General features: G+C 38.8%; 1 protein-coding gene across 2 annotated transcripts in view; it reads left to right on the top strand.

Moving 5' to 3' along the window:
• Positions 1-17,209, top strand: part of LOC131681250 (histone demethylase UTY) — a 220,400-nt gene extending 203,191 nt beyond the window's left edge. For both annotated transcript variants that reach the window (XM_058961959.1, XM_058961960.1), the window contains 6 exons: positions 9,910-10,450; positions 10,726-11,540; positions 11,732-12,288; positions 12,353-12,562; positions 12,758-12,884; positions 13,231-17,209. In XM_058961959.1, the coding sequence (XP_058817942.1) occupies positions 9,910-10,450; positions 10,726-11,540; positions 11,732-12,288; positions 12,353-12,562; positions 12,758-12,884; positions 13,231-13,641 (2,661 nt within the window). In that variant the 3' untranslated portion in view covers positions 13,642-17,209. The remainder of the gene's footprint in view (positions 1-9,909; positions 10,451-10,725; positions 11,541-11,731; positions 12,289-12,352; positions 12,563-12,757; positions 12,885-13,230) is intronic.
• The last annotated feature ends 6,575 nt before the right edge of the window (positions 17,210-23,784 follow it).

The following is a 23,784-nucleotide window of genomic DNA, read 5'->3' as shown; positions in this document are numbered from 1 at the left end:
GTAACCCCACAGAAACAAGTCTGGTACCGTTAAATCCGAAGAACGGGGAGGCCATTACAAATCACCATTTTTTGAGACAACGCGTCTTGGAAATTTGCTCTCCAGCTGCGGTGTGGCAAGGTGCCCCGTCTTGTTGAAAACAGAAATTTTTCAGACCCTTTTGCTGCATTTGTGGACAGTCAAAGTGCGCCAAAAACCAACGGTAGCGTGTGTCGTCGATGGTCTCTGCCTCTTTGCAAAAATAAGGACCGATGATTGTTTTGGAGCACACACACTTTTCAATGTAAAGCGCTACGATTTCAGCACGTTCTTTCGGTGTAAATCGACTCATAACTTCGAAATCGAAGTTAAATATCCGAAATCGGCGTTAAATGTGTCTGCATTCCTGTTAATAGGATTCGTAGAACATTTGGTTGATGTAATTTGCTCAGCAGCATGTCGAGAATGATAAAAGGAGTATAATCCTAAAAACCGAATTCCGGAGTTTCAGGAAGCGATTGTATCAGTTTGTCATCAAATATGATTACATTTCACATGCTGTTTTTTGTTGCGCGGCCGCTATGGAGCTTAAAAAATGTCGTTCGACCCATAGAATCAGATTCCAGAGTCCAGAAACCAGTCAGCCTTCAATGAAATTGCCAAAAACTAGCATGCTCATTGGAAACCCAATTAGTACGTTTTAGGGCTGTGTGTAACATATTGAATTCTTGCAATATGGAATACTTGTGTAATTGAAAAGAAATTTGGACTTGAAAAACAAATTTCAAAATATGCACGTTATATGGAGGAAAAATGTACGTTATATGAAGTGAAGTGGCTTTTATCTCATTTTAATAGTAACAATAATAACAAACGAGTGTGAAATTGCTAATAAGCCCGTCAAACAAAAGAAGGTTTATGGTGCAGCAGTTACTGCTTGTTTTTGGCCATTCAAAATTATTTCATAATCTCGTCGCGAATACAACCGATAGTTTTTTAATTGTAGCCTTAGTTTATTTACTATCTTCAATTCTTTTTCGAAACTATTCTGTTCCTTCTGTAAATAAAATTTGAATAAGGTAACCAGTGTTTATCTTGTTATTCGCTGTTACGAACTTTCTGATACATAAGTCTCCTGGTAACCGGATGCCCAGAGACACCTCAAAATTATAATCGCGCACAATTTTCAAGTGAATCCCTATTCCTACTAACAATAAACAATATATGATTATTAGAAGTTGTACATTGGAGGGTGATTTGTTACTCCCAGGCATTATCTTCTGTTGATTCGCTGCTAGTCAGCTAGTCCTGATCAATAACGGCACGATGCTCGCACAAGCTCCAATTCAAGCTGTTTTGCCCTTTATTAAACCTGAGTAGTTGAACCAACATTTAGTTTTAATTGTTTTTGTATCCTTCACATTCCAAATCTTACCATTCAGTCTAAAGCCGTATTGTATTTTGCTGTACCATGACGACGCCTCCAGTTCACTCGGTCCGTGACTGTCGCTAGCTACGCAGAATACGAAGACTCATCAAGTCCTCTTATACTTGGTCGATTCGATAGTCTCTGAGGAAGGAGTAATGTTTTTGACATTAAAAATGTCTTACTCCACTATCTGGGGCTAGGTGTCATTCTAAAATCTAAACTATCTCCCATGTAACGAAACTATGTAAGGTTTGCACGCTTATAACTCCGATATTACTAGATGGATTTTAATCATTCATACACCAACCGATTCAGAAACACCTAACTTAAATATTGGTAATAATTTAATATCTCCCCAATAAAAGTAGACTTTTGGAAATTGGTAAAATTAAAAAGTTCACGAAAAACGGGAAAATTACCATTCGTGAGGCAGATTTCTCAGACACAGCCGTCAAAAGAGGGCAGCTTAGTGACTCAATGAAAGACGAAAAGTCATAAATAGAAGCGACGCATGTCCGTTTAAATCAGTTGTTGCTCTTGTCTCATACGAACAACATCGTCTCCGGGCGATGCAATAAGCGCTATCGATTTTCGGCAACGTTGGCATTTGCACACACTCGCACCTATGTGACTAAACCATATACGGTTAGTTTATAAATAGAGGTGACGCGTACCCGTTTGAATCAGTTTTTGTTCTTATGTCGAACGGGTAAGATCATGGCTGCAGCGTGTGGGCACTACAATAAGCGGTAGACGCTATGTATTTTCGGCAGCGGTGGCCGTGTGCGGATTTTTCGGGTACCAGCACGGTGTCACAGAATGATTTGCAAAGTGGGTGGGTGGGGTGGTTTGGATTTAATTCAATACGGTGTGTGCTGCTTAAGAGTGTTGCGTTTGAATAAAATATATTTATTTTTATGCATGCGTGTGCGTTGTAACTTGTTAATCCATGTTTACGGCACATTGTAGCTGCCTAGGGTAAAGAGCCTATTGGTTTTCATATGTTTCATATTTTGGTTATATGTTTTTTTTATCAGTAAGGCATCTGACAACGTGCTTCTGTAGTTATTGCACTGTTCAGCAGCGTAGTATTTTATATAGGGGAGTACACTCAGGTTTTATTACGCGGTATTTTTTACGCGAATTTTGAAATTTCCGCGGTTTTCATTTACGCGTTTTTTTTAAATTTAGGCGGTTTTCATTTGCACGGCCTGTATCCCCTGCGTAAAAAAACCTGAGAGTAATTGCATCGGAAACAATCACATTCCCAGCAGAACTTTTTGTTTTCTAATTTCAAACACTTTTGTTTCGTACTGTACACAACGGAAAATTTTAAAACAGAACTTACCGTCCCAGCAGCAGTTTAGGCGGGTGTTCTTTTTCGATTCAAATTCAAGCCATGTCTTAATCGTTACTGGACTTAAAATTGTTTTCCCAGTTTATCCAGTCAGAGTATCTGTCCTGCCCTATGTATTTAAAACACAGTTCTAATTGCGTTTTAAAGTATACAACAAATAGAACGGTTGGGTATACTAATTTAAATTTTAAAATATATCTGTTTGAAATTATGCAACAAACCGCTGTACTGAAGATATAATTATGTCAGTCCTATTACCACATAAAACACCTATATAACATAAAACGCTGCAGAATTGGTTTAATAATACAATGTTTACACTACAGAGTTATAACACGTTTTAATAATTAGCAACAAGAGAAAATGTCACCAAGATAGCATAAAACCCGTTTTAACTGGTAGTGCGAACGTTGCATAACAATGTAATTTATCAAATAATTTCATTTTTTTCACCACTAATCGATCAAGAAATACTTAACCTTAAGATTGTTTACTTAAGTTCATTAATACATTATTGAAAATTTAAATGGAAAATGAAATTTCATATTTCATGAAGAATCTGTATATTTCCGTTGCTGGGCGTGGGCTTCCTCGTCACGGTTCTAAATATGGAACTTTTCTTTTAAATATATTTTCTGGACAGACCAGCCTATTTTTACTAGATGGATTAGCCAAATAATGCCAATTACCTAGTGAGATACTTGATTAATTAATAGATTACCGTTAAAAGACCTTCAATAAATTATGTTTTAATGGGGAGGGTATATAGCAAATTGTAACATAAAAAACAGGCGAGTGAGCAAGAACTTGAGTCGATATGTGTGATAGATAAAATACATTTGCACGCTCTTGAAAAAAGCTACATTTTTAATGTCACCGTGGCCGTGTCCTGTACACAACCCTTTAATTTTTTCCTCGAACCTCTTGCCCTCGTGTATCTTGTCCTTTGCGAATTTTTGATCAGTCCAATTCGCATTGATTTAACCTTTAGTCTGATCTATGTCTTCAATATTGATTCGGTCCACAATATGTATCAACGTGAAACCAGAAAGCAGAACAGACATCCGGTAATTCATTCGTCTCAATCCTCGTTATTCTTATCGCACCTTCCAATGCGACATCGAGCAGTAGATAAGAGAAACCACCACCCGTAACCCTTTCTGAGATTCAAAAGTACTTCAGGGCTTCCCTGGTTCACGGACGTAGGGCATCATTCATGTTTTGATCGATCGCGTGAGTTTGTTCCGTAACCAGTATGCAACTAATATAACAAATTGAGCTATCATTAGTGGATCAAATTTAAAATTAATTTGCTTTTAAATCTAGATTTGCCGGAATAGGAATGAAAATTATCTATTGTTTTAAGCTTTACAATCAAAATTTAACATAAATGCAGTAGTTTTTTTGCTAAAAGCGTAAAATAAATTATTCGAACGGAAGAGTACAACAGATATTTATGTTCACAAAGAAAAAAAAAATCTGTATATGCAATATTCTCGAAGTTGTTTGTATAAGACCTCACAAAACTTTATTTTAGACACATTCCACGCACTTGTATCGCTTACCTCATAAAAATAAATCTGCTAATATGAGTAAAAGTTGTTCTAAAATATGTTGGTATAGGTTTAAGGCTCCCAAATCACAGATATATAGAAATTTTTTAAAAGAATTTTATGACGGTCGTCGATGAAAACCAGTAATACATTTATTACTCGTTTTTAATAATTGAATTGATTTTTCCGTACCACACCGAAAGGTTTGTAATAAAATTTATTTGGAATAATCTTAAATTCCATTTTATTGTTCACATATTGTACAAAGATTTCATCTTCGGATGCAGATTTATTGAGTGAATTGATCGTCCGATAAAACGGGGGGCAAAAATTGACCATTTTTGCGTTGTCCCCTAACGCAAATATCATGTTTTTTCAATTTTTCACGAGAACAAAGCACGCTATCTATGAAATCTTTTCAGAAGCTATTAGTACTCATCAATACCTTTCTAAAAATATGCTATTTGTATATAACAAGCTTTTGAATCGTTCTTTCAGAGGGGTGCACTGAAGTGTTGTCTCCTAACGCTTTCCGTTGCAATACGATAAATCCTTCTGCAGAGCTACTTTGAGAGCCTACAGAACAGTATATGGACATAAAAGATATAACCAACCTATTTCAGCAATACCGCAGCCATGCAGTGTTATGGGTGGTCTCAGGGGCGGGGGAGGGGGGGGGTCCTTTAAGGGAGAGGTCTTATAATATCGAAAAATTATCAAGTTTTTTATTAGATATATCAGTAAATAAACTATCTAAGGATATATCAACAATTTCAGAACAGAGTTCGAAGTGATTTCAAAGATATAGAATGGAACGCATTAGAATACCAAATAAGCATGAGAGCGCGCGGAAGAATTTGGTCATAGGGAATAACACTCATTTGTCGTCACATTCTTTCAAATTAGCGGGATAATTATTGACCACTGGGAACTAAGCCGGTTTGTCTTTTCGGGATAGATTTTCTTCAACATGAACCAAACATCGTAGTTTAATGCAGTTTTTTGATGTTTTTATAGCACGTTAAATTCAAATTGTTATCCTGAGGATGCGCATTTCTTAGAATTCGCTAATAAAAGATACAACTTCACGAAATTCTCCAGTTTTCTAATATTTAGATAATTCAATGACAAGCCAGCCATCTGAGCCATAAGACCGCAATTGTGTGAAATTTTTTAACGATTTTATTTGTACTCTAATATATCTAAATTTTCAAAAAGCTGTATCTTACCCTTCTTTTCCAAAAATTGCGTAAAACGGCTACATTTTGATTAATTCATCACTAATAAGTGTCGTTTTGCAGATCTATGAGTAGAAACAGTTGTGCAAACGCCAGAGGATGAACTGGAAGGGCGATATTCTCTTTCGAATTTTTTTTTCAACCGTATTACTCGTATTTCGCGACAACATTATATACAATATGTAAATATAATAACTGCTCGACTGAGTATAATCGTTTGACAGTCTTTCCTTTGTTGAATTGCTTCAGAGTCACATTTGTGTATTTGTAACGTAACAAGAAAATAAATATTGAACAACCCTATGACGTATTTTATCTGCCCTAATCACCAATCAATTTTATTTTCAAGATTTTATAAGGTCAAAAAACAAAGTCAGTGTACCAAACTTACATGAAAAAAACTTAGTTGGCGAACAAAATAAAAATAAACCTAAAAAACAGTTAATTTTATTTCATATATTTTACTATGTCAATCAGGAGCGGATCCAGAAAAAACTTTCGGAGGGGGTCCAAAATTTCGACTTTAAAATGTTCATTGTACAATACGTAATATGTAATACCCTCATTTAATTAAACTCAGTTTTGGTAATCGAAACTGGTTTGCAAAGATTTGGAACTTAGAATGAATTTAAAAAAGAAACTTTTAAAAATTCTCAAGATGTTAAAAATTTGCAGGGGGGTCCGGACCCCCAAGACCCTTCCCCTGGATCCGTCACTGATGTCAATAATATATTGAACTTACCAAAACTACTTGAAACCACCTTTTTCGATCCATTAGAAAGTGGCGATTGTGGTCTACAATCTCTTCTATACCGCGCCACACTGTGGTATGCGGTGTGTCCTGTTCTCATTTCATATTAATTTGATTTCTTAATAAATCACATGAAGGTGAAACTATAAATACATCTGGTTTGGCGTTTCAAATCTTTATTTTGAGTTATTTACAGGTTCAGAGGTGATATACGTCGCTTTGTTTGAGCTTCAATAAATTCTTCAGTTGCGTTAGGGGACAACACTTCATATGCGACCGTTTGTGTTCATTATGTGTTGTCCCCTAACGCAGTGTTCGCAGCGGTCGTGAAAAAATTTCCTAAAAACCTGAAAATCTAAGTATACAATATTGTTCTGTGACTATCGAAGATCAAATTTCTAGAACAAATAGATGCTCTAAAGTTTGAGACAGAGCAGGTTTTTTTTGATAAATACAAGTGTAGGTTGGAAAATCATTTTTTTGCGCTGTTGTCCGCTAACGCGACATTTTCACCTCTCAGAATGAAAGGACAACCTGAAAAACATAAAACCCATAACATTAACGTTGTGTTAGGACTTAAAGTATTCAATTAAGTTTTTTGAGCGTACATCGTAGGATTTTTCAAACGACGAGCTGTTAACAGTTGCATGATGCGTGCAAACGTTGTCCCCTAACGCTGGAATGTGTCTTTAGCGGCTATTTTGGTAATGACTTTATTATTGATATTTGAAAAGAAATTTGATAGCAATTATCTATGAAAAAAGGATTTAAAAATATTAGGGACTATACACATGAAGGTTGAATATTCAAAGTCGTATAACCGCCATTTCCAAACTTTTTACAGGAGGACAGAAAACGCTCGTATTTTTTCATTTATAATATTAAAAAACTCACGATTTTTTTGTTCATTGTAAAGTAATACGACATTTATTAAAGATTGAAACGATTTGGATTTAAATTGAGGAAAATACGACCATTTAAAGTTTGAACACGTGTAGTAAAAGTTGGAGCGATAAGCTTCGCAAAGGTTTTAATTAATATTTGGCAATTCTATAATCAAGATGCTTTTTGCTTATATGGCTATTGATTGTGATTGTAAATAAAACTTGTTTTCCGAGACGCGATTAACGATAGTTTTTTTTCGGAAATAGGATAACCGGAACTAAAGGAACTAAAACATTGTTTCGTAAACTAAAATTTTTGCGAAATAATACTAAAATAGGATCAAGCGTAAGATTTGGCGATTTTCAACACTGAATTACATTTAAATTCGTCAAAAACAAGACAGCATATTTACCTTGAAAGAAATACGGCCAAACAGGTTTCCTAGGTTTCTTATGTATTAAATGACATATTCTCAAAATTTTGTGACAACCGAATGAGATTTAGGTTTTCAATAGCAATTTAAACATCGCTGTGACAATTCTAATGAAATTCATTTTCGAAATCACAGTATCTATCTTAACTTCAAAAACATGTGGCTCTTTCAATTTTAATCCGATTTGAGCACAACTAGTATCAGTTTAAAGGGAAATTGAAGAACTTTGTTAATCATTTCAACATGTCTGCCAAATTTGATTCGAACTATGTAATGCTATTACAAATATATCTCAAGTGGGTTGATAGCAAATTCTTTTTTTCACAAATGTATTCTGTACAATCAGGTGAAACAGTTCGGAACGGTCACTTATTATACATTCTACTTTTCGAATTTCAAGGTCTCGTTTTGCCCCATTTTGCCCGGAGGGGTTGAAAATCGACATTTTTAAATGTTTGCTGACATGGAGGAGCATGGTGATTAGTGCAAAATAACAGCTGAATAAAACGCAAACAAACACTTTTAGTAGAGATTGAAAGTAGTTTTATCCAATTATTATGTTGTTATATCTAGTTTTAGTTATATCTAATCAGTAAAAGAGATTTATCATAAAAATGGTATTATGCTAATGAGAAAGGTTCGATCATACTGTATGGGAAAATTTAACACATCTTTTATAACTTTTGACATTAAAAATAAACTCAGCACCCCAAAATTACCGTAACAGGTAATTTTCATCCAGATTGAGCAACATTTTTGGTGTTGTCCGACTTTTGTTCGAAAACCCGCCACTGTGGGTTGGTACTGAGTCAAAAAGGTGTTTAGGTTAGGTAGTAAACTACTTTTCTATACGCGCTAGGCCTTCGATGAATTCTGACGCAAACATACATTTTATTTTTTCCCTACTCGAAAAGTCTGAAAGTGTCTGAGAGAACAAGGCTCCATTTTCGATTTTTAATTTCCAATAGGCTATCTCTTATCAAAATGCAATTTGTTAAAATTCTCACCTAAAATTATTGCAAACTTTGACTTGCAGACATCACAGCATCAGCTCGGGGTTATAAAAAAATCATATTCAAAATGTTAGATGAATACCTAAATAGAATATTATAATAAATTGATTGAAAAAAATCCTATCCCTGAACATCCACGGAAACATAATTACAAATTAGAGAACATTCATTAAACACGATAAAAATTTTCGCGATAAATAGTACACACTACTCGAGGCAAGTATATTGTCCATAAAATATGAACAGCACTGATTTAATACTCCAATCTTACTTGAATTCTATTGATTCAATATTTTCACGATAAGAAGCAGTATATTTTTCAATCATTGATTTATTTATTTACTCATGTAGGGTCCGATTTCCAGAATAATCTTGCGCACCCTGTTGGTGTTCATTCGAGCAAATCACTCAAGTTCACCTCACGTACTCTGAGAACCTCGCAACCGGCGATTTTAGTCTCTCACCGGCATCTGTTCTGCTTCATTTTCGTTTCGACCGCCATCATTAGTGGATGCGCAGACATCACGTTTCATTGGTGCTATTAGAATTTTAGTAATTTCTATAAATTGTAGCTGAAGCCTAGAAGCATATTTTTAATACCGATATTGTAATAATTTAAAAGCCAGTAGCCTAACTCCAACATCATGTAAGTATTTTGAGTGAGCCACTTATCTGAACCGTTTCAAATGTACTTAGTAATTTATAATTTCTTCGATTAATTTGCATTAACTTTGTAGAGAACTACATTTTATAGATCTCACAAAATTATATGTTAATCAATTTAAAAAAAAATGTTCCAAGCCATGTGCTGTCTGCACTTTTCAATGAAGTAGCGGATTGAGGTTATGTTCATACCGCGTGTTCACAGCCTTTTGAAGGTCAAAGCCCTCTATGTGTGTCGTGTGACTGCGATAGCGAATGAGAGCGATTCTGACACCATTGCAAACACGCACATGGTCGGCAGTCAATTTATTCGGTGTGGTCATTGAACCCATGATCTCATTCTTTTGCTGTATTCAGGTTGTCGCATCCGTACAAATTCAAAATTTGGTTCCTTCGAGCAAACAATTCGATGGGACCTGTTTCAAACGAGATGCTAGAGTAATCCTCCGGGAACGGTGGAAGGGCAGTTTTCGCTAACACCACCTTTGAATTATTAATACGGTGGGGCTAGATAGTAGCTGCCTCTACAGACTATCCTCAACAGATTTGCTTTCACTATAACTGAGCTACTTGAGATTAATATGACATGTTTTACATTTATCTTTCAGGGTAACCAGGTTGCCCAGTTTCAAAATAGCAACAGTACCACGACGGTTGGTAAACGCTTCAAACAGGAAGATGGCCAAGTGGTACGACCCGGCCAAGTGCCGAACTTCTATCTTAATCAGCAGCAACTTCAAATGCTACAGTATCTGCAGCAAAATCAAGCCAGTCTAAATGCCCAACAGCAGAATTTGCTGCAACAGTATGCCCACCAGTATCGACTGATGCAGCAACATCAACAACAGCTTCGTCTACAGCAGCAACAGCAACGGAATCAGCAAGTTCAGCAGCAGCAAGTTCAGCAACAAGCTGGAGCGGCAACATTCCAAGGTCAAGTACCTCCATCAGTGGTTGGGAGTGGTTATGGACAACAACCACCCGGTCAGCCACAGCTACTGGGTGGCAATGGTAGTTTCTCATCAGTTTCCAATGCGGCACAAACTTTCAAAACGGCCACGGGGACCTACGCCGGCGTTGGAAGTTTTCAGAACCATTCCAATACGGCGGCGTTCACGCAGCTTGCGAGCACCAATCCGGCGGATCTCGGTAAGTTTGAATGGCTTGTTAGTAGTAGTAGCGTACCTTAAGTAACCAATGTTCTCGTTGTGAACTGTTCAACGTGATGAATTTTTCACTCCAATAAACGTTGGGAAAGTAATGAGACGGTTTTGTTTAAAAATAAATCATGATTCGATAAAATGATACCTCTTGACCAATTTTGGATATCATTACACGATTCCAACATTAAAATATGCAAAATGACGGTTGTTGCAAACCTGAAACGGTAGAACTGAGTTAAATTATTTTGTTTATCTTTACAGATCAAGAACTGCAAGCTCTGCTTTCGTCTAAAGACGATACAGCCACATTTGCAGAAACACTTCTGAAGCAATTCGGATCCGACGATCTCGATATCAAAGACATTAAACCGTTGGATCAGCAACCGATGAACACAGCTAGCGCTATTGATGCCACTGGTGCTGGCAGACCCGATGGCGTAAAATCCCCTACAATTAAAGCAGAAGCTACTTCGTCTACGGGTGGATTGGCAGCAGCTGCTGCAGCCAAACGACACCTACTAGCGAAACATGACATCAAATTGGAACCGGTCATAAAAATTGAAAAACTTTCCGAACCCACTCTTAAACCGGGTTTCAGCATCGATATGACCGCTAAGGAGCTCCTCCAGGCAGTTAAAAAATCCGACCTGAAAGATGTGCCCGCGATTTCTTCTACACAACAGCTGGATGCTCCACCTCCCTCGCCACCGGAAGTTCCACCGCAGCGATTGACCCGCGAACAGTTGCAACCTCCCACACCGTCAGTTTTCCTCGAGAACAAAAAGCACGCCTACAGTCCACAGCTGCAGGAGTTCTGTCTGAAGCATCCGATAGCCGTGGTACGACAGCTCGGTGCTGCCCTGAAGCTGGATTTGGGATTGTTCTCAACCAAAACCTTGGTAGAAGCTAATCCGGATCACAGCATCGAAGTGCGGACTCAGGTGCATCAATCGGCCGATGAAAACTGGGATCAGTCGATGAAGTCCAAAGTTTGGGCGTGTATCTCGCACCGTTCGCACACGACAATTGCCAAGTATGCGCAGTATCAGGCGTCCAGTTTCTCGGATAAGATCAAGGTGAGTTTAAGGGTGTTTGATTTTTTAACTTTCAACTATATGTTTTCCAAATGATGTTTGCTTATAACTTTCGTTCTACTGAATAAATAGTATGGAGAAACTTACTTATTTAGCGCTGATGTTGCCTGAAATTACTCATTAGGAGATGTTTTGCACAAGATAACAAAATAACCGACCTATTTCGATTTCAGGAGGAACGCGATAAATTGGCGGGTATCCCGCTTACAAACTCCGACTCTGATTCAAAGGATTCCCTCACGAATAGCAACGGGGCCGGATCGGGCAGTGGCAAACGGAAGAAGTGTAAGAACGGTAACAAAATGCTTCGTTTCGGCACCAACGTGGACCTCTCGGACGAACGGAAGTGGAAAACGCAGCTAACTGAACTGCAAAAACTGCCACCGTTCGCGAGAGTTGTGTCCGCTGCCAACATGCTGTCCCACGTAGGACATATGATTCTCGGCATGAATACGGTTCAATTGTACATGAAAGTGCCGGGAAGTAGGACGCCGGGTCACCAGGAAAATAATAACTTCTGTTCGATCAACATCAATATCGGCCCGGGGGACTGCGAGTGGTTTGCCACGCCGGATTCGTACTGGGGAGGCATTCAGTCACTCTGCGAGAAGAATAATATCAACTACCTGCATGGGTCGTGGTGGCCTGCGCTGGAGGATCTCTATGCGGAGAATATTCCGGTGTACCGGTTCACCCAACGACCGGGAGACTTGGTTTGGGTTAATGCTGGGTAGGTTGTTTGCATCACTGGGTCTGGGAGCGTTTTAATATCGAATTTTGTTACATTGTTTCAGGTGTGTTCACTGGGTACAAGCGATCGGTTGGTGTAACAATATCGCATGGAATGTTGGGCCGTTGACAGCGCGGCAGTACCAGCTGGCGATCGAACGGTACGAATGGAACAAACTTGAAAACTATAAGAGCATCGTACCGATGGTGCATCTCAGTTGGAATCTGGCGCGCAATATCAAGGTTTCCGATCAGAAGATGTTTGATCTCATCAAGTGAGTTTGTACCTTTTTTTACGTTTCAATTTAATTAATGCTTTTGAAATGATGATTAAAACCAATAAATTACTAACTTTCGTTCTACCGAACAATCCGTGTAGAATTTGGATTTGCTGATTTTTGTTTCTTGCTTAGTTATGTATATTCTTTAGAAGTATATCAGTTCTAATGGAAGGCAACGTTTACTTTCAGAACCTGTTTGATGCAAACGATGAAGCACTGTATGCAAGTTCTTGAATATGTCAAATCTAAGGGCATTGAGGTCCGGTTTCACGGGCGTGGAAAGAATGAAGCATCCCACTACTGCGGTCAGTGTGAAGTAAGTATGGGTATTTGAAAGACTACCGGGGTAGATGAATTCTCTGAAAAAAATGATCTTACTTGTCACCATGACACTGGTCCTCTTTGGCTTAACACAGACGATATGTTTAGTTTGCATCATTTTGTCATCTGGCATTCACCATCCAAATGGTGTCTTCTGAATGACATTTCACCGATCAAAATATGATGCTAGAGCAAACTGGCTTTCGAGGCGTTCTAAGTTCTGTCGCTTCCGACTTGACTTGGGTGCGTGAATTTCAGACAGTTTTAGTTTCCTCCTGGAAGCTGCGTTTCACCGATTTCAACAAACATTACTAATCTCGGTTGGCTTGTCCCCATTTCAGGTCGAAGTGTTCAACATCCTCTTTATCCGTGAGCAGGAGAAACGGCACGTAGTCCACTGTATGGGCTGTGCTCGCAAGCAAGCCGCCACCCTGCAAGGTTTCGTTTGTCTCGAGGAGTACAAACTGGCTGAACTTATGCAAGTGTACGATGCGTTCGTACTGCACTCGGCACCTCCACCGCCCATTCAGCCACCGATGACACCGTCGCCATCACCTCAACTGCAGCAGCCTGCCTCCTCAACGTCGGCTACCCAGCTGGCAACGTCATCATCAGCAATCACCATCAGTTCGTCTTCGTCCAGTTCGTCGATCGGTGCCATGGCCATCACCAGTATAGCCTCCGGCAGTGCCAGCAGCAGTAGTAGTGGTAGCGCCTCGGGACAAACGGCGATACCGCTGCAGCTGTCGTGAAACGACACCGACGGTGAAGGGATCTAGAGCGGGTTTGTTCGTTTGTAAGTTTCAAGAGTTTATTTAAGATCAAAATCTGTTTGATTTAGTTCAATTCTATGACTTTTTTCTCTAAATTTCTTCGTCTCTTTTGGAAAGGGACACATGAAAGGGAGGCTCAACTGAATTATGACTTAATTGAACCCTTTCATGATAACGGGAATAAGTCGGGATTTTTGTGAATACGATCTTCTTTATTGTACATATCTAAGTATCGAAAGTTTTATGCTAGAATTACAACTGTTTGAGAACAACTCGTACGCAACACGTAATTATTTATGCAACCAATCACTGCTTTACTAGTTGTACGACTGGGGCTAGAAGGCGAAATCGAATTTTCGTCACGACTCCAGAATCATAGAACAAGATTTTAGAGGAAACCACAGAATTTGTCGTAAATCTAAGTAGTTTAATTTATTTCTTAGCAGAGCTAGGCTGGCAAGGGGTGCAAAGATTTCAGGCTCTTAGATTTTTTGAATTACCTACAACTAGGGAGAGAAAAAAATCTCCGTTAGCGTGGCCGACCGGTCGTCAAAAGCAAAACCATAATACACAGAAGAAAACAAGCTCGATGTACGAATAAACCAGAGTGAACAGATGCAACCGTAGTAGCTTTTCATATTTTCGAAATGTATTGTGACACATCTAGGAAACACGCGAATTATGCAAAAGTAACAGATTTTTATACAGGAATGAAAACACGTAAAACAAAAACAACAATCCTCAGGAAACTTAAGAAAGCCGTTAAAAGCGAAAGAAAATAGTAGTCGAAAAAATAAGTTAACATTTTGAAACACTCACATTCTTTCTCTCTCTCAGAAAACACACAGTAAAAAAAGTACGGAAAGGGCAAATGCAAACAAAAATGAAATATATTTTTCTAACCATCAGCTAACGAACGGGGTATTCATACTTCACGCGAACAACTTGATGGGTGAGAGTAAAAAGTGCTAGTTGCGACGGAACGGAGTCTTTAGATGTGTAAGATTGATGTTGGTTTAACTATTCACTGTAAAAATCGATCGGGTCGAGTTGAAACAACTTTTATTTCCGGCAACGAACGGTACCACCGGTTAGGTTAGGAGAAGAAATACTAAGTTCAATTGAATTGCAGTTCAGAATCGACCGGTAGCCACTTCTGTGTTAGGTAGAAAACTTTCAACATCGGAATTCCCATAAATCCAACTGCGCTGCAAAAAAAAATCAATTAGGTCTTAAACAAATCATACAAAAATGATCTCATATGTTCGATAATTTTGAGGAGAATTATTTAAAACAAAAACCATTAAGGAGGAGAGCAAACCGTTTTTGGTTACACGTTCAGAACGAGTGATCTAAACTGAGTTTTTAGTTAGAACAATTCAAAAATTAATTCTGAGAATCCTAATTGGTGTCGTCTAAACAAAATGGCAGGTCACACGAATGAAACCCCCGTTGCAGCAATGCCGTTTGCGGACATTATTCGATGATAATCCATAAGGTGCTTTAGTTTGGACTAAGATTTAGTTTAACGAGTATGTGTGTTTGTATGTACACTGTACAGTGAACGGGAAATGTTTACACGTAATGAGGTACTAGAATGGAAGCTAATACCATGTCATAGCCAGTACGGATTGGTCTATGTAAATTAGAAGCTATACTAGCACTAAGCAGAAATGGTTGGTATGGAAGATGACAATTTTCCAGAGAAACCTATTTTTTTAAAATACCAACATGTAGCAAGATTTTGAAATGGTTAGACCAATTGTGTTTCATAGTGAAAGCGCGCTCCGCAAGCCGGAGTTTTAAATATGGGGAAAGGTTAGCTGTTAAGTGTGTAGTTTACTAGTGTAATTAAGTTTAGTACGACGAGAGAAGGTACTCGCAGGGACAACAAGTTTAGGCAAAAGAATTATCACTCCCCTGCACAGCATTATTCATTCTCACGTACACGTCATTTTAACCATACCCGAACGAAGTACTACAAACAGTGGGAGATTCAGGAAAGTCATGTTTTTTTTCTTGGAAATTCTACCCAAAAAAACAAAAATTGCTTTTCAAAATTAATATTTTTTCAAAATTACACGCAAAAGTCGAAACTACTAAACGAAAATGAATGGAGAATGCTTTTCCTCTCGAAGTAAGTTGTATAAAGCATGTTTGAGAACAAACACTATCGCAAATAAGGAATGACCAGTATATCACTGCCAATTAAAACTGAGTTGATTTCTGCATTTCGTGCCGCATCGATGGTGGAAAGTGTGAAATTAATTCGCTCTTATAATGAGTGAATAAAAAATAAAGACGAACGAGAGAGAATGGGCTAGAGGAGAGTAACAGAAGTTGAAACTGTACAGAAAAGGAATGAGTAGCAACACTTGTAAAAAAAATGATTATAACCCAATTTATTCTTATCAATAATTATCACGAATACTAATTGGACAAAATCTTAATCGACCGTCGGTAATAAGAAATCTATACTAAAAACTATTTAAATGAGAACCAAGATTGACCTAAAGCTAAAAATAAATTGATTAAAGAAAAACATGTCTTTCAACGTATCATTAAGGGGAACATTGCAGGATTTTCACAATCACACCCAGTCAACAGACGCGAGAGTAACGAAACGAAAAAAAAAAACGGAAGCTTTTCACAATCACAATTCAACCAACATCTGCGGTATCAGTCTTTGCCTCAGACAAACTTCCCTCCAGAAAAATAAACTAAATATGAATATCACATTCACATTCACACTGCCCCCGCCCCCCTTCCCATCACTCACTTAGGCGAACCGTGCGCTGATGAGAAACTTTCTTTTTCTAAATCAAGTTCTTATTTGTTTGTTCTCGGTGTTTTTGCTGTTGTAACAACTGTTTAGTTTTTCTTTTTTCTTGTGTACACTGTAAATATAGGACAAATTATCTTTCGTCGATGAATAAATTAGCCGATTGAAAACAATACCTCAGAGAGAAGAGAAAACAGTTTTGTAAATATACCGGAAAAAAAAGCTAAATAGAAACATCAATTATACCGTTTTGAACATTTGAGAACGAAAAAATCTTCACGGTATCGCATTATTGGTTAATTCACTAACCGATCGAGACAGTTTTAGAATATCAGCATGTAAGTGACGACAGGAAGTTGTAGTAATCTTTTATTTAATGAAATATTATTTATGAAGACAGAAAACTGAAGCAACAGAAACTGTCGACAGCACATTTATAAGACACATCGTGAACAAAATATACCGGATAATTCAAAGACGCCTCTACACGTTGGCGAGTTGTGTAATAAACGACACCATTTTGCGTAAGAGAAAAAAATGTATGCGGAAGGAATTCGCAGTCGTACGATAATATAACTATTATTATTATTATTATTATTATTATTATAATTATTATTATATGCTAAGCTGGAATATTATAAACTATTGTATTTTTTGCAAGAATACACATACGAAACGACGATTCGCAGAGTCGAGTCGATTGTACACTTTTTGTTTCGTGAATCAAATCGGCAATACATTATTGTAGTAAGAATGAAAAATTAAGCGCACTGGCATTTTCCTTATCGGATGTGAAAGAATATCTAGTCCTTTTGATGGTCCTTCTCTGTTCCTCTCAGTTTGCTTTAGTTTGAATCATGATTTATGATGTATCGCTTTTTTCGAACAACGGGTGTGAATTGTACTCGATGGAACGGATGGGAGTTGTCGTCGATCGAATCACCTTTGTTCGAAAAATCAATCCGTCGTAATGCAGAAGAAAGATTGGTTGGTCGCTTGGCGAATGATCAATATCAGCGGCGTCACTCGTTTCCGAGTCTGAACGGAGCACATCGTATTATTTTTGCTGTGCTGACGCAGTTCAGGTCAGTTCAAAGTTGAAAGTAAGCTTATGGGCTTTTTGTTCGCCGTCGATCGGTCAGTTGTGTCTTGTGTATTGAGTCCATTGTTCTTGAAGTTTTTTATTCTTTTTCTTGCACACCTTCCTTAAATTTGAAATCCATTCTCATTTGCTACTAGAGCTGTGCGCCACCGCGCCACGCCGCCGTCACCGGTAAATTTTAACAAACGCCGACGCCGGAAGGTAGACTGGCGGCGCGCCGTCGTCGCCTTTTTCTCACGCCGACAATTCGCGAACTCGAAAATCGTTGACTCATAATTTTATCCACAAATCTAGGAACATTGTCTATGGTCCGAATATACGACATTAACTGATTCATGATTTATCACATATTGATCTTTGGTATTAGTGCTTGTGAATTAGATCACAAAATTAACAAAGTCTTGATATTTTCTCGAAAATCACTACACGATACTCGGAATATAATTCATGGATCCATTCTCGCTTCGTCAACTGTTTATGATTGCGAGCATATAAGTTACAAATCACCATCCGTGCGCGTGGAATGGTCCACAAATTCAAAAAAATAAAGCTAATACAAATCAATGTATCATCAAGTTATGAACTAGAATCATAAAAATATTAAACATATTCAGACACAACCACCTACTAAACATTTGAGTACAATGCCATCTTTTTTTTGCGTGAACTAGTTTTGTGCAAACACAAAAATTATTTTCAATGCGAGATTTATTTATCATTGATTGACTAGTGACCTATTTTGAATTTTTTTTTCTCGAAGAATAGTTGGGCATAGTGATTTTGACTTTTCGCGATGATGGTGTACTGATGTGGCTATGCAGAGGGTAAGATTTCTGGTTTTATTGGTAAACCCCAAATAATCACAGCAAAATAATTTTGTCACACGAAAATATGGTCTCACCGCATCTACCATAGTTTGGTTGTTGCGGTGGCTAACAAAAACAACATTTAACGCCATCTCTAGGATTGTGCATAAGATGTTCGGTTTGTTTATTTGCTGTCCCCCATGCAGTTTAACGTGAGAAAATTTATTTTGCTGCTTTAAAAATGTGCACGCAAGGCAATCTAAAGATGAAACGGGCAATAAATTATGCATCGTGTGATCTAGCACCACTCTAAGACAAGAAGTGACAATAGGGGGGCTCATTTTTTCCAATTTTACGTCAGAATGGTCCAGCTTCTGATTGGTTGATTCTGACTTTTTGCAACGTACGCAATGTTACTGCAGGGATACCGAAATGATGTTTGGCAGTATTGCCATATTTATATGAAAAGATTGTTATTACTTTTGACAAATAAAATTATTATCGTTGAAAAAGTAAAAATCATTAAATTGAACTGAAATTGTGCGACAAAGTGAAACAAGTACTTATCATGCATTTACCGTATACGTGGTTGATTAACTTTAACAAAAATAAGACAAAAACCACACCATAATCTAAAAGTTTTCAGAAAATGGCTTCATCAAACCTTACTAAACACACATGACATGGAAAAACGGTGCTCTTCAACAATATAGTGGATTCAATAAACAAAATATTTCCGGCATAAAATAAATTAACAAGATATTTTCATTAATAAAAATAGCAACACTGTTCGGAAGATTTCGGCAAGGTAAAATGTTCAAAAAGAAGAGAGCAGAAGGAAAAATAAGAAGCCGATTGTCACGTCTTGTCTTAGGGTGCTTACAGAGTGGCGACGATAAGCTGAGCTGGCGCTGGAACTGACATTAGAATGCGAGATGCGAGAAACCTGCTTGCTGCAAACCAAATGGGTGATGTCAGAGTGAAAGCCGAGCGGATCGGCGCCGACTACCCGCTTTCACTCTGACAGGCTCCATTTAATATGTTGCAAGCAGGTTTCTCGCATCTCGCACTCTAATGTCAGTACCAGCACCACCTCAGCATCTCGCCGCCACTCTGCAAGCACCCTTAGGGTGCTTACAGAGTGGCGGCGAGAAGCTGAGCTGGGGCTGGCACTGACATAAAAATGCGAGATGCGAGAAACCTGCTTGCACAATATCAAATGGAACCTGTCAGAGTAAAAGCAGGCAGTCGGCGCCGATTCGCTCAGCTTTCACTCTGACATTATCCCTTTGGTTTGCAGCAAGCAGGTTTCTCGCATCTCGCATTCTAATGTCAGTTCCAGCGTGTTACCGGTTATCTGGTACGGCTCTCTTAGCCCTCGAGGATTGTTCTCCGAGACCCGGAAGGGGAATCAGTCTAAACCCCAAGCTACTGGTCAGACCAACGGCAGCCGGCGGGGCGGGCGCGAAAGGCCTCTTTTGGGTCCTCGAGTCCCAGGGTCGTTAAAGAGGTGGTGGGGAGGCGTTCGGACTTTGTTAATAACGAGATTCGGTGGTTAGTTTTAAACGTTCTATTACTCACTCTCAAACTCCAGATGACGATGACTTTATTGGTTGATTGTTGGGCACGGCGGCGGCCGTGACGGTGTTGAAATGGGTCGATGGCGGCGGAGCGGGATGCGTAGCGGAACGGTTACAGACGGCTGGCGGGTGAGTAGCTTAGGTCCTTGTAGGGATGGCCCCTTGTTACAAACGACGGTTTACCTTCACCGTAGCACGCGGCGGTGCAATGTGAGGGCCTACGCTGGGGTGCGGATGGTTGCTGCGAATCACGACCACGAGGCGAACAGGTTCCTCCAGAGGCCCCAATACCGGGTAAGTTGACGACTCCCGCGACACAATCTAGCGCGGTCCGCAGACCACCTCGTCCTTGGCGATTAGCAGATGGAAGTTTTGGCGAAATTCGCCACCGGGATCTGCGACGACGGTCTCCTTTACTTGTTAGCCGTTCTGGCACAGGGCACGATTACGGCGAGAAGTCTCTTTGTCCGGTCTTGGCTAAACTTCACAATTACCAGTGAAGTGACCGGGCATTCAGCCTATCTAGCCGTTCTGAATATGCACTTAGCGCAAAACTTTGACTCGGTTGGTAAAACGATGCGTTCACTTCCACTGTCTAGATACAAGAGAACTACGTCTCGTTTTCTTGGCTCCAACTAGGCTTTCGACCCTCTCCTTTCAGTCCTGTTCCCCAACCAGCATCCGGTCCACTCGTCTAATTTTCCTCTCATATCATCTCACTGTTCGCCACCTGTTGGAGTTTTTAATTTTGCTTCCCACTGATTTGCATCGCCGCGAGCAAATAGGGTTCTAAAATCTCATCCCTACTCCCGCGCATACCAAAGCGTTGAAAATTGCTATTTTGTTTTCTTGCAATAATTTTGGTAAATTGTAACACTTCATGGTTACAAGCGCCAGCTCAGCTTCTCGCCGCCACTCTGTAAGCACCCTTAGGCCCCACTCAGGAAAGATTTTCAGTGTCAGTTGCATCAGCCCGGTATCACAGACAAATAAGACGTAACACGAGATGAATTTTCATCACTCGTAGAAAAAATGGTCGATTTAAATTGCAAAAAATGTGCCATATCAGCGAGCGTGGCGTTAGTGAAGAGAATTTGACACAGAGCTAAATGCGTTACTTAATTTCCGCACCCACCCGGAAACGTTACCGTCTTTTTAATCTCACGCAAACCAAAACAAACAAAATGGGCCAGAAATGTGAAATTCATTCTTGTCGAAGTGCCCAAGGCGGGAGTTGTTCACAATCATTTCTTGAGCTACAACACGATGCCGATCGGTGAGTAAACACATAATAGGATGTTAGTAATTTAATTGATTCGGTGTATCGAATCTAGCTAGATGTATGCAATGGATTAGAATTTGTTGGTCCCCGGAACTGCTGGAGAAATTGGCGGTGTGCAGGTGCAACGAAAACTAGAGATACGATCAGACCATTTTCAATCTTTCAACTTGTTTAGTGATCAGCTTCAACCCAACAGGAGCAAAAACATCAAGTCGTGGAATTATTATGAATGATAGTAACTTTATATTTAGGTTTCGTCAGGGTGTAGATCTGTATGATTCCAATACATCGAGCATACTTTGCACTCAAGATAGAATCAAATCTTACGTTGAAAGAAAATGTAGTGCCACGGAATCATATGCCTTATCATCGCGGCGATTTTGTACTTGCAAGAAGTAAAAGTAAACGTCAGCCTGGAAAATAAAGTAATGTATCTACCTTGAAAGGTAGTCATTAAAGGTGACATTTCTGCGCAGTAATGCCATTAATAACGCCTCGTGTTAGGGTACCTGATATCTGCGTGATTCTAAAAGAGAGACGGTAAAGAAGACTAAATAGAAACAAAAAACAATGAAACCACAATAAGAATTTATTTTCTCAAGCAAAACAAAAACTGTTTTACCGTTGCTTAATTTCCCAAATATAGAACAATAAATAATTATTATGGGTCATTGAAATACAGTCGTTACTCTGCATTTTTTAAATTTGTTCATTGCAATCATTATTTCATGCGAAGTCGTAGTATGCGACATTGACAATTCTCGACAAACATATGATTACGGCCTAAAAGCCAACTGTCAAAATCCACTTTGAATGGAAATTCCGGACGAACCGTTACTAGTCGAACACAGTTCACAACAGTTTATGAAAGAGAAAACTTTTCTCTTTCGTTTACTACCAACATCTGTGATTGGCGCGTAACGGTTTGTCCGGAATTTCGATTCAAAGTGAATTTTGACAGTTGGTTTTTAGGCCGTAATCATATGTTTGTCGAGAATTATTCTATTTCGTTCTTCAAATTTTACAACTGTAAAAATAGTTCCACCTTTCATTTATTATCTTGCATTTCGCAAGCAGGCAGTGGGTACTATTGAAGCTTCAGTTGAAAAAAAATGATCTGGTTGCAAGAGTTGAATTTTGTGCAATGTGTTCAACAGATGTCGGTAGTACATCGGAGGCGATGATTTTTTTTAGAATTTTCTTCAAGCTGTAGCGTCTGTTTGTATGTGCTGCGAAGTCTGTTACAATAGAAATCAAAAATTTGGGAAAGGAATTGTACTGCCAAGATTTTTTTAGCTGCATAGGCGTCAATATTCGTCACGCCGTAACACGCCAGCGCGCCGCCGCCGATAGCATCCAACGGCGTGACGCCGCCAACGGCGCCGTCGCCAGCCAAATATGTCGCTTACGCCGCCGCCGATTAAAAATGCATCGGCGCGCTTGCTACCTTTGACCAGTCAAAGCAGGTACCTTGTTGCGAGCCATACTGCCATCATACTGATTTACGGCGCCTACGTTCCCGCCTGGGAAGGCACAAATCCCCGACTATGTACGGGGAACGTGCCATTTGAGCCAATATATTCTGATTCCTGATTCCTGAAGTGCGAAAAAGGGGGTCTGAAACTTAAATAGCTGAAGATTTTAAATTGCAAGCAATTGCATTCAACAAAAATCGCCGGGAAAAAGAATACGGTGAAGACCCGTTTTTATCAGCCCCTTGGTGAATTTTAGGCTTATAAAACGGGGACATTGATAAAATCGGGACATACATTTTTCTTTCTTTTTGAGAAACCGAAGCTCTTAACCCATTATAACCCAGCTATGTTAAAACTTTTGATAATTTATAAAATACTTCTTGAGCCCTCATATTATGCCGAATTAAATATGGGAAAAATAAAATAACCACTTTGGAACGTTTTGTTGCGCAAAAAACTAACGAATGAAATTTCATACGCTGGGCTGATAGTTGATAGCTGATCAAAAAATCATTACAGAGAAAATTCGGCTAATATCCTTATATTTAGCATAAAATCGAATAATATCTTCAACCTTGCGAGATCATTCATTTAGCTGCTTTTTGAATGATTTTAACACTTCTCTCCTTTTTCGTGCCATTTTGTCTCACGATTGGTTCGTTGCATCAAACCATATTTCCCTCAATCTTTGCAATTATTTTAAGAAAAAGAACATTTTATCACAAGAATTTACATAAAAAATATTCTGGTTAGAACCAGGCATGATTTGTTTACCCTGAATGCACTGATTCAACGTTAAAATCAGCGAGAAAGTTGTGAATCCTCTCCGAGTCCTAAAGAGGAAATAATATTCGTTCACGAGAAAGGATAAAGTAGAAAGGATAAAGTAGACAAGAAATGGTGATGCTCTATCTAGTTAACGGAAGGTAGAGGATTCATCAGGCTCTTCCATAGCGATGCCAAGCTAGCGATGCGACCTGTAAAGCATAGTTCATTAGGTAGTTGTTTAGTTAGTCTTCGAGTACATGATCACTCGAAAAAGAATAGATCTTGTTTAGTTTTTGGATCTTTTTAAGCTCTAGGTAGCCAGCTACC

This window comes from Topomyia yanbarensis, chromosome 2, assembly GCF_030247195.1.
Source record: "Topomyia yanbarensis strain Yona2022 chromosome 2, ASM3024719v1, whole genome shotgun sequence".
NCBI classification, from domain to species: domain Eukaryota; kingdom Metazoa; phylum Arthropoda; class Insecta; order Diptera; family Culicidae; genus Topomyia; species Topomyia yanbarensis.
Note: the sequence above shows the minus strand (reverse complement) of the source record. Positions and strands in the feature narration are given on the sequence as shown.